The sequence below is a fragment of the Rissa tridactyla genome, chromosome 10, assembly GCF_028500815.1.
Source record: "Rissa tridactyla isolate bRisTri1 chromosome 10, bRisTri1.patW.cur.20221130, whole genome shotgun sequence".
Taxonomy (NCBI): Eukaryota; Metazoa; Chordata; class Aves; order Charadriiformes; family Laridae; genus Rissa; species Rissa tridactyla.
In genome coordinates, this window is record NC_071475.1 from 3,332,993 (window position 1) to 3,345,591 (window position 12,599).

At 41.5% G+C, this 12,599-nt stretch overlaps 1 protein-coding gene across 2 annotated transcripts in view; it reads right to left on the reverse strand.

The window, feature by feature from the left end:
* Positions 1 to 276: 276 nt before the first annotated feature.
* Positions 277 to 12,599, reverse strand: part of EEFSEC (eukaryotic elongation factor, selenocysteine-tRNA specific) — a 128,192-nt gene continuing 115,869 nt past the window's right edge. For both annotated transcript variants that reach the window (XM_054215908.1, XM_054215910.1), the window contains one exon: positions 277 to 1,763. In XM_054215908.1, the coding sequence (XP_054071883.1) occupies positions 1,579 to 1,763 (185 nt within the window). In that variant the 3' untranslated portion in view covers positions 277 to 1,578. The remainder of the gene's footprint in view (positions 1,764 to 12,599) is intronic.

The window sequence follows — 12,599 nt, forward strand, 5'->3', positions numbered from 1 at the left end:
CTGGGATCACACTGAAAGCATACCCCATAATCTTAAGGGATGTGCTAAAGCTTTGCTGGGACTCACTCAGCAGAAACTGTTTGGGATTATTCCACAAAGCACTAATTCTGTTCTGATTTAAAGGGGCACCATCAACCTCGTTTAGCCACCAGAACTGCCCTGTCTCACGACTGTCCGGCTGTAAATATCCTCTCAATAGCTGATGTTTTTGCCATTTGTATCCACTTTGGTTACCTGGAAGTTAGAAGGAAAAGAAAAAGACTGAAAAAACCAGGATCATGTTAGCATGATGGACTCACACCCAACAATGGATATTTAATTAATAACACTGTTATTAATAATATAGTTATAATGATTAGAAAGACTGTGGCAATCCATTACAGTTATTTACTTCCATGTGCAACTACTGCACTTACATTATACACCCTGGGATCTTCTATGGCTTCAGCAAACGGGTCACAGGCTGCTATTTGACGTCATCCAGCAGAAGTACTCTTTTTCTTCAAAAGGCAGGAACTAGCCTTTGCCACGCCGCCAAGCCTGAGTCCAGTTTCTGTTCCAGAATGCAGATTTCGTACCTGTGGAATTACTGCCAGTTTTCACATTAAGGTGTCCTATGCTTTGTAACTAACAAAGAAGGGATATTACCAGTGCTCTCCTTTTTATGTGCCCAGGACATGAAATTGAGAGGAAGAACTAAAGCAGCCATGAAATCCCTATTAAACAACTAATGGTTTCTAAAGCATCTTGGAGATACTCATTTTACAAGGCTTATGCTGCCATCTTCTATCATTATTTTAATGAAATAAAGCCCTTGACTATTTCCAGAGGCAACTTTTTCTTTCACACACAAATGACATTTTGCTTACAAAAAAAGAAAACAATTCTGGAGTAGGATTCACCGCACAACAGACAGGAAATTCAGAAAAGCTATACAAAATGTCACTGAAGATAGCTTCTGAACCTTTGGAATGCCAAACAGAACAATTAAGACTCTCAGTTACACGCATCATTGTGTTTAATATGAAAAACATTTCTAGATATAAATCTTATTTATAAAAAAGATCCATGCCATCTCTCAGATAGCATCTTACATAGTTGCAGCTGAAGGAATGTGAAACATCCATTTTAGGTTTCACCTATTATATCACGTGCTTTCTGCCCCCAGCTTCGCTCGGGGAAGTAAACCCAGACTAATCAGCTTCACTTTGCGGGTCGCATGAAATTCACATCTTGACTAGATTTACATTAATATTGGTGGCAAACTTTTAAATCAAGAGAAACTTCGAAACAATCATCCAGAAAAACACCACTATTAGAACACACCCCCAAACGTGCTCATCTGGCAGGTGGCATGCTCTGAGAGGCCATAAAGATTCACATCGCAAAGATGACAAAATAAGCAGATTCTAACAGAACAAAACCAGATTGTGGAGATTTTGGGAGGGGACACATAGTCAGCAGGGGCTTCCAGGTTCCGCTTGTGAGGAAGGAACAGGTCTAATGCGTTCAGACAAGTCCACCTGAATTCATTTCAGAGTCTGGTCTTTCAGGTGCGATCAGAGGCCTCTCGCTTTCTCAGGATTGAATCATTTTCTTCTGCGTATCAAAGACATATCTTTTAAAGAGAAGAGAGATGGTAACAGGTTGGGCTGAATCATTCTTGCTGCTTTCATCCTCTTTGGCTGCATCCCCCTTCCCTGCCTTAGTTTTCTTCTTGGAGGCAACAGTAAGAAGCATCTTGGTATCCGGCTTCAGCCCGTCTGTAAAAAACAAGAACACGCATGACAAAGGCGCTCAACATCATATTTCAGTATAACCGGGAAAAAAAAAAATGAACGGGCAATTTTATTTCTGAAATCAACCAAAGAAAATAAAAAAGTTAATCAGATGCATTAGGAAAGTCGCATTTCTGCATCGCACTTCTGGATCATGGTAATTCACGTGAAAAATAGGAGAAGCCTTCAAAGAGAATTCACAAAAGTCATACCCCAAATTCTACAGCTTTTGAAGTATTGACTACAGGCAAAAATTTAAACAAGCCAGACCAACTTGCCTGGTCTAAGCCCTCTACTCAGCAGACCTTTCTTATTATTTACACGCATATCCCAAAGTTTCTTCTCATCACTAAGAATATTTATAAAAATACAAGTCAGAATGAAAACCAACAACTGGTAAAATACTAGGATTATAGAGAGTCCTAAGGAGCAGAAGGTTCTTGGATGTCTTTAGTCTATTTCCCAGAGCTCCCAGAAGCACACTTCCTAGGTTTTAACAAATCACAGTTTTGTGTTTGTTTGGGGTTTTTTGTTTTGTTGGGGTTTTTTTGGCTAAACGACAGTATTTGTTAAGAATTTCAACTGTCACTTTTTAGCAGAACTAGAATTAACCTGTGTAGGATTCCGGGGATCTAATTTAAGTCTTTCTCCAGACATTTGTGCCAAGCAAAAATATTTGTCCTTTTCTTCCTAAATGGCTAGGGGTTTATTACACTTTTATATTTTCTTTTAACTTGACACATTGGTGACATTTGAGATAAGAAACGCAAGATAGCGAAGACCAAAGAAACGCTGTAAAACAAGAGAGATGCAGCTCCTAACGGACCACTCCTGAAGAATTGCCTTCCTAAAGCTGAAGACAGCAAACTCCTTGGAAGCTTATTCAGCGCCACCCGGACACGCTGCAATGTGGTTCTCAGGCATTTGGCCAAATTCAGTTCAGGTATTTTTAACCTGCGGTGTCACATAACCTTATCTCAAACACTTAATCAGCTTCTCTCCCCTCATATTGAAATTCAGATGCGGATTCTCATATCGCAGCCTGACAAAAAGATTGAGATGCTTATGATTTACTGGAGACAGGAGGTCTACAAGCACAGGTGATTCGCTCCCGCGCAGACACGTCTAGAGGCACTTGGAGCCGCTGGCAGGGGGACACGGCACCAGAGCCCACCTGCCCAGCTTGCTGTGTCGGGTGGCAAATTCTTCCAGGTGGCATCCCCACCGCAGGGCGAAGGGAAGGGGAGTGTCGAAGTAAAACCAGGAAACTGCCGATTTGCCATTTCCTAACCGGGGGGGGTATGAAACAGCTCCAACGCCCCGCGGCGCAGCCACAGGGAGGCTTTTGGAGATAGAGGGTTCTGCTTTTTTGGAAAAAGGAAAAAAAAAAAAAAAAAAGAGCACAAAAGAGGAGAAAAGCAACACATTTTGTATATAACTAACTAAATTACAGTCTACACTAAGGCTGCAGAAGTCCAGCATCAAGCAGAATCAACTTGATGTACTTCTGCAACATCTTGTATTTCAGAGTCACGGCAGCAGCCGTTTCCTTTTTTCAGATGGCAGAATACAAAAAAAAAGCAATGATTATTTCATTGGGAAAATAATTGAGACCGGTTTTCCCTGATGGTTGAGAAGTCTGATAATGACTATCTTTGCACGTGTAATGTTCAATTAATCGAACTAGATAATATGGTGTGGCCAGACCACATATTTATTATATGGTTTTATTACACTGTATAGTCATGTTTGATGCAGCTGTTTTGATTTTTTTAATTGGATGCTTTCATATAAATCCTATTAATATCATTAGCCTTACAATCACTCCATCTTCATTACGAAAAATAATTTATCATTACACGAAAAGCAACTTATTTCCTATTTGGAAAGCTGCGAGAACATCTTGGATGCTGCTAGGAAAACAAAAAAAGCAACAGTCAAAAAAAGAGGAAAACGAAATAAAAACAGCAAAAGGAGTGACCTCGTGCAGTCCCGCTCTCTACCTTTGCAGCATTTATTTCATATTTTCTCTTTTCTTCTGTTTTGACCAAATTAATTGTAAGTGTCCCTGAACAGGGCTTCCTCCACTTTCCTGGGAAGACCATTTATTTTTTGGACAAAAAAACATTTCATTTTGCTTTCTAGTTGGTTTCCCTTTCTGTGCCTTATCGCTATTACTAATGTTGCTGTTACTGGCACATTACTGTTTAAGAAAGATGTTTAACTAAATCCCCTCAGAAAGACACACTTTAAATTAATTAAAGCAAACAAATCCTAAAACGTTTCTATTTATGCTAGTAGGCTGCGCAAGACTAATTTCCAAAAAAAATGCTAATTGGCGGAAAGGAGAGAGGAAGGGAGGAGATGTGGCATTAAATTTGCAGCCAAAATTCTCCCGCGTGGGTATGGTTAGCGAGGTGCCTGCCGGGGGGCGATGTCCCAGGGAAGAGCAGCCGCTCGCCTGGGAGCAACGACCGGGAAAAACTCCCAGCCACGGGGAGGGAGCCACCACTTTGGATAAACCCCAGCTTCAAAACCTGCCAGTGGTAAGTACCAGCGAGCACTCGGACCGCCCAACACATCTGAAACCTGGTACATCACCTTAGGTGGTTGAACAAAACAAATCTCATGTTTGAAAAGTTTCAAGAAAGAAAGGATAAACTGCACATGGAACTGCGCTCAGTTTTAAATCTATTTTCCCCAGTAATCTCACCTCCTCCACCCTATCGCTAACTTCCACACATGAAGAAGGAGTAAAGATGCACCTCACCTGCAGCCCTTAACACCTATTTGGATTCAAATACAGTATTATGGGTAAGAAGTTTACAGAAGAAATGGAAGAACGTGGTGGTTCCTAGCAGTGAGCTGACGGGCGGGCGGACAGCCAAAGGCAGCTCAGGTATCATTAAATTCGCAAGGTATCTTAATTACCTAATCGGATCCCATGGCCCTCGTTCTGCAAACAGATTAGGTGGCTGGCATCGTACCCTAACAAATGGCATTTTCTGTTTCTCCGCGCTGGTGCCAGGAGGTCTAAGGGCCGAAGAGGCTCGGTGATAGGGAGCAGCACAAAGGAGCAGGCGGGGAGAGACAGGCGGGGGGGCACAATCGGGGTTTCATCTACCTCCGCCGATCTCTCGCGTTACACACAATGCATACTTTACATTTTACAAAACCGAGGAAATGAAGGGAAATATATCTGTCACCAAAGAAGACATCAGACCTTTAATAGCTGAAATGACGGATATTTTTAGATGGAGGTCTAGTTTAACTTACTTACATTAAGGGTCTAATCTCTCCTGAACAATAGCTATGTTAGCTTGAATACATAGTGAGAAATCTGTTCCATTAATTAAGTGCTGCCTGTACTACTCGGATTTGTAGCAAATGTTAATAGATTTTTTTTTTTCTTCCTCTGTTGGACAATTACTTTATTTTGCCAAGTTACTAATGGATTAAATTGAAAAGGTCCGTGTGTTAAAAGAAGACTTTAGCTTCAAAGTTCTAAGAAATGCCTTGCATATATACAGTGGAAATACCTATATATTAATATTATTAATGGAGCAGTCCTCAGAGGCACGTAAGATATCTGAAAGCTTAGCGAATTCATTCCCACCCATCACAACCATGTCTGTAACAAGAAGCGCCCCGACAGGTCTTACAAAAAATGTACTCGTAGAATCAACTAACACAGGTCAGATATGAAAATATAGTTGTAAAACAGTTTAATCCACTTCATTCTTTTTGTTTCATCTACTATTATTAACAAATAAGAATACAGACTGTTAACATGACATCCTTTGTCCGAGTATGGTCTTTGATTTAATGCAAACTGAGCCATTTTCTAAATGCAAAAAAAAAAAAAAGCGAGTTTTCAAATTCAAATGAAAAGTGATACCTCATCAGGAAATTTCCAAGTCTAAGAACAATTTCACATGCACAAAATAAAGGATAAATGCAATATTTTACCCAATTTTCACAAATAAAAGCACGCTTCTTGGAGATTTGCAGTATCCTATGTAGTAAAATGCATCACAGCCTGGAGTTTCACAATTACTCGTGCAAGAAATTTGCATACAAACATGCAGATTTCAATAACTCTGTATGGAAATTTCACACTGTAGAATTCTGGACCCCTTCCTGTGTATAAATATAGGAAATAAATTTTGCTCCCCCGCAATGAGGGCACTCGTATCTACACAGTAGATACACACTCGTATCTACAAAACCTTGTTTGAAGGTTTCCCGCATGTTTCATTTTCTCCCTACCTTAACCAGGCACCCCTGTAGCAGGGACTGAGCCCCCTGACAAACACCCGCTGACGCCGGCCCGGGGACAGGCTCCGTACCCGACTGCTGGGGAGGGCGGCCAGCAGACAAATCACACCTAACACGAAAAGCACAGAAGTGTCCATAACCAGCACAGTTTTTACTACTACTTCAGCTGGAAGAACAACGAAAGCTGACACAATATCTGCTCTTCCGATTCCTTCTGCTAATCCACCGGCAGGACGAAGGAGCACCGCTGTGCTTTTTCCACATATACATTTTTATTTCAACTGTTACCTGTCAGCTTGCACCCTACGTTACCTTTTACACGACTTCCCCCTTCACATCCTCTTTCACTTAATAGTGTCATTCCTTATCAACAGCCTCTGTTATCATTGTTGTCTTTTTTTTCTTCTTTGCTTATTAGTCTTTTGCTCCCTGAAAAGGTCTCCAAAGGCAGTCTGTACTCTTTCTCCTAAAGTCCAGCTCCTTCTTCCCTGACTCCCAGTTCTACTTGCTATTCTGCTCTTCAGCAGTTTTATACCTCTTTTTCCTTTTCCAACTTTATTTTTCAGATTTCTCCATATTTCTATTTCCTATTTCCACAGATGTCTTCAGTATTTAGGAATAGTCCTGTCTCCTTCAAAGCTAATGAAACGTTGTGCTTGAATGGAAGATTTTAAAGACTGAATGCCAGACACATTGTAGATGAGAAACAAGATAATGCAGTATCTCCTTGTAGCCCAGCCAGAGACAGGAGTAATTTTTAAGCAACTGATAAACACATCATTGAAAACAGGTGTAATAATATAGGTGTGCAGGGCAAGCTCCCCGGCACAGCCGAGGAGAATAATTTATTTTGCTGAACTTCAACAACCCCCTTCTCGTATGCACACTTGCAAAAAAAGCGTACTGCTAACTATCCAGCTAGCACCGACGAACGTGAAGGTATTTGCATGGATGATTACACAGATTTCTTATGGCATTAAAAACTGTAATGGGAAAAAACCTCATGTTAAAAGATTTCAAGTCTCCTGATTCACGAGAACTTTGCTGTCAGGCCAAAATTAAACGTTCATGCACCCAATAGGAAAAATCAGCAAACGTAACACACCAGCTGCCTTCAGTGGCACCCGCCATGGTCTGCTGGGAAAGAGCTGGCCCTGGGTTCTTGCCACAGCGCTAGGAAAAAACACACAGAGGCTACGGCAGTAGCTCTCTCTGGAATAGAAAATATTCCTTTTTGCACTCAATATTAAGAATTTTCTAGACTATTCTTGACCTGCTGATACTATCTCCAAACCTCCCGTTCCATTCAGGAGTCTGTGAGCAGAGATTCAGTGGGAAACTGAACATTGTTTTTCCCTTCTGTGAACAAAATACCCTATTCGCTTCCTTTGAACCCTGCAGGTAGAAAACTCAAATATACCTGCAATTTCTTGCTTCTTGTCACCATTCAAATGTTAAAAATCGACTGAACATTAGAGACCAAGTTAACATAGCATGTTTGACGTTGGAAATAATTTTTATCCAAGGCAAACGTAACCTTTTAATATGACAGGCAGACATGTTTCTTTCTTCCTGAGTGAAGGAAAAAAAAAAGAGCAAAAAAACTTGAAAGAGGCAAAGGGTTGGGGATAATCCTCACTCACAATGGATTATTTGTAACAGCTGTTTTTCACAATTTCAGGATTTCCTTAAATTGAACCCTCAGAGCCTGAACCCTCATTACACAGTTAAGGAGTGTGTGTCTGCATCAACTCTCCTGCTAACAGGGAGTACAGAAGCTGGTTGACCAGAAAAATCAGAAATAACTGGAGCCCTGGGCGCAGACACCCGTGCCAGCGCCTGCTGCAGAGGGGCTGTGCTCAACCAGGGCAAAGACCAGCCTCTCCCCCCGCTCACAGCGGTGACGGACCACTGAAAGGAAACTCTTTTTATTAGTACTGCAGGACTCGAGAATCCAGTACTTCGGTACAATACAATTATAAACTAATTCAATTTGTTTTTTTTCTTTCAACAGCTACATATATTCATACAAGACTTAAAATGTATTTACTTATGACTTAGAAAAAATTATATTTACCTATGTTCAAAGAGGGGTACAAGGTCAAACACAGCACCCTTAACTGTTTCAGGTTCTGATCAATTTTAAACCAAGAAGAATTAACCTATCGCTGGTTTTCAGCAAAATTAAGAGAAATGTCAGTGGTACAAGTGTTGGCTCTCAAACTCCCAACAACACACTAGCAAGTGCACACTTGTTCTCCACCTTGTCCCAAAACAGGTCAGCAGTTCTATAAAAAAAGTTATCATTAATCTGTGCCCTAAAAACAGGAGAAGCTCACGCAATTATCCCTAAAGTAACATTCTGGAATTTTGTTTAAATGAAAAGCAGAAGCATCCCAAAAATCAGAGGATCAATTTGCCTGGCCCCACCTGTTACAGTCACTTCTACAGTCAGAAATGACAAGAATAACAGAAAACGTAACATGCTGTTGCTTGAACTCTTTATATTAAGCTACTAGGTAGCAACTTCTCTTCTCCTCTGCTAAAGATATCCAAAATCCTACCTTTTGATTTTATTCAAGCTAAGGTGGTCACTTTTCTCCTTCAATATCCTGGCAAAAAAAATCCTGACCTGATTGGGAAAAAGCACACTGCAAGCCTTCCGAGACCAAAGTACTACGTTACTCTGCCCACAAACACTGTAATAGGAACATCAGATGTGCCTCACCACATCTAGTAGGTTGGATGACTGGTCATCTAGAGACTGCTGGTCCATCTAACTTGGCATCCCATCTGCCTGTCACTAATATACAGTGCTTCAGAAGGAGCAGGGATGAAAACTGTCCTGAGCTAACTAGAGCCTGGGATGAGGTAGGAATTCTCTACCTGACATCAGGGTCAATGTGTCAACACCTACCAACCTTTCTAGCCAAAAGATTTAAGCGCAGTGCTCCTACGGGAGCCGATCTACGCTGCTCCCAGGTGTTCACCGCCATGATAACAAGCGTAATATGATTACCCAGACAATTCCAACGTAATAGTTGACCGGAGATTCACTCGAGAAACAAGGGATACTCCTTTCCTTGCTACCCTCAGGAGCTCAGGATTTGAGCTTCAATTACTTTCAAAGATCAGGCAATGAATTTTACTTATGTAAATCCCTTCACAATTCTCCAGTAATTCTATTTTGAATTCACGCCACCATTCCCCACATCTCTTGTCAGCTCTCAAATATTCTGCTAGAGTTTCAAACTCCAGAGTAGATTCATTTTTCTCTTCTGGCTGGTACAAGGATCTGCTATCATCACCTTGGCTGGCTTGTGAATATTAATAGGACTATGGCATGGGGTTGGCCAGGGAGAGCAATCAGCCTCCAAGGAGACCGGAAAGTAGACTCCTTCCTTCCAAATGAGAATTACACTAATGCCTCAGCGTGGTACTTGTGATCCACGCAAAATGTCCATAACTTACTGTTTGATGACAGAGACCAGAAAAAAAAAAAAAAAAGAAAAGTCTTGCAGCCACTTTGGGCAGAAGCAGACTGCCCCACGTCCGACCAAATGCTGCTGTGACAGCCAGCCTGCATCAGCAGCGTAATTGCCACTGTCTCAGCTTGGTAGACTCTGTTTGGAAATCCTTAACTACTAAAACATTTTCCCATAAATTGGGAAACAGCTGCCCCGTACCACATCAGAGAAGGCTGCAGTTCAGTGGTGAACCGAATTGAGTCTTGTGTATCAATTTGTTAAGTTTATACAGGCTTTTGGACTGAAAGACGTTATTCTAGGAGGTAGTACTACTGGAAATAACATGGATTTCATTACGGGCTCCTGCTTAGCAGGGAAAGAACTAATCTTCCTTGATGAGGAAGACAGAAGCTGTTTTAATTCGAGATGCTGACCTAGGTGAAGTTCAGGCCGAAGCTGTATTTGGAAAACTCTCACATCAAGCCGGACACAACCCTTTCAAGCTCAGTGCCAATTCTACACAATGGCTTGAACTGCACTCTCCGGCAGTCCTTAAAGGCACATTTTGTATCTTGGCTTTTGCTGCAAGCAATCAAGAAAGAATGCAAGAAAACAAAACTGTTTCCCAAGCACTGTTTGCTGGTGCCATAATTAATATAATCAAACAATTCCACAAATTGCTTCCAATTGCTGGCGTCACTTTCATGTGCAGAGCCAGACTTTCAAAGAAGGGCCCTTCTTGTCCTCCATCCTTACACTGGTAACTCTCGCTTCACACAATAGTAAACAAGACCTCACTAAATACTGTAGGGTAATTTGTACTGTAATAGGTCCCCAAGGCACCATGGACACAATTTGAAATGCCATCTAATTTTTCTTTTTAATTAAAAAAGCAGTTACTATATTTAAACAACACCACAAAAGAGTTCAGAGGGGACAGACTGGAGTTTCCCACAGCTCTCCGGGAGTTTTCTCAAGGTCAGGAAGAGTTTTATAGGCTCAATTGGTACACGTTTTTTTCTTTAATTAGTCTGCCATACCCTGTGCATGAAGTCAGCGTCTTGATTTTTCAGTCTGATATTTTTTCATATTGCTAAACGGAGCACACACTCCAGGACCGCGCCATACCTATCGGCTGCTGAATGGGTATGGATGCCATCCTTCCCTATACGCGCCTCGCCTGCCCCTTCCGCTCCTCTCTTACTCCTAAACTTGTCACCTACACTGAGGACAGCCAGCATACCAACACTGCGTTGAGAGCGTGCCACTCATTCAGTTCATACTTCTCAATTTCCAGCAAGATGATCAGAATATATTATCCAATTTCCCAAATTTGCATAACGTAACCACAATTTAACCTTTTTTTGGCAAAAATGTAATAATTGAACACCAGGTACAAATGGACCACTGCCATCTGAAGCCATGCAGCAGGATAGCCTTCAGCGCTTGACAAATCCCCACTGCGTATCATAGCATTGCTCTGCAACCGTCTCATTTGTCTACACAAACCCACGCAGAGTTTAGGTTATTTGCAGTTCCCACAGCGGGTTTTCCAAGCTGCACCCTAACCCAACGTCCCCTTCAGCCCCTAATAACAAGCTCTCAAATGAAGTGACACACTTGAGACCTTCATTTCGTGGCTAGTTGGCCAACCTGCAGTATGAACAGGTTGAGAGTACCAAACCTGGCCGTGTTTTATAGGACAACACGTATTTCAGCTGCCATTATGTTTGTGCCACTACCATTTGTTGGCTAAGGCCTCCTAAGGCAACTCTCCTAAAGAAGGCGACTTTATACTTTGCACTGCTGGAACCTAACTGTGACTTGTATGCTCTACACAATTTTGCCTTTCTGTATGCCAGAGACCAGCTTCAACGCAAGTGACATAAGAAACTCCAGTGCACTATGATTATTACTAGGTCTAGGCGACACAAATTAAGTGTACACGCAAAACAATGGATCAACTTGCAGAGCTATAAGACAACCGCTAGGGTAATCTTTTTGTCCTCAAATCCAACACTGTCCCCTTAACCTAAAGGAAAGGATTTTCAAATTAATTTCCACATGAGCTATGTTACATGCGCTTTCAGTACATTAGCAGGGCTGCAATTATGCCAGCTGAGGTACCATACCAGCAATTATTCGTAAACTCTGTTTTCACTCGATGGCCACTTAAGGTCCACGGAGACACCAAGTTCCTGCCTAAGCGCTATATTCATTCTCCCAGCACACTGGGGCAGGGAGAAACAACTCTCCTGGGAAGAAGGAACGCAAAGACAGAGCTGGTTATGCTTGACCTATGGATGCTGTGCTTTTGATCTGCATGTGCTTCAAGCTCCCTGAAGCAAAAACTGAGCGCGTGGCAAATGCCCAGCACACCACAGGAGCAACTGTGAAAAAACAATGGAACTAATAAGGACATCAAATTATTAATACAAATATATGCAATGTAGTTGGAAGCCTGGGAACATAGACAGGCTCTTGTTACGATTCAACAATAGAAAAACTACAGGTCAGCGTGAAACATCCAAGACCATTCAAAACAGTCAAAAACAGAAGAGTGTCTTAAAATTGCAATTATTGTCACTGGACCTCTAAGAAGTACTCTCCCAGGAAGGGAGAGAAGGAAAGAAACACACAGACACCAACACGACGAGTAAAATTTGGGAGAGACCATGACAGCTGTTGTACAGGACAGATTTTCAGACATTTTACTGCAGTGGCGGTCCTTCCTGATTAAATCCTCAAATCACGAGGAACAAAAAGTCATAAAAATGTCCCAAAGAGTAAAGCTAGATATGAAGAAATAGATCAAGGAACCACTAAGTGTAGGAGCTTTCATAATTTTAAAACACATGTAGAATATCACATTGGGATTAAGTTTATAGCCAGGAAGGGAGTTCTAGGGAGTTCTCAGGCCATGGCCACTCAGCAACAGGCCAGAAGATACTTTTGATTGAGTTTTTGTCAGTATCCCAGTACCTATATAAAGTAATAAATAAACAAAACAAACAATGCTCACGCTCTGTGTGCTGAGGTGAGCAGAAACAACTGAAAACATTTTGAATTCCACACA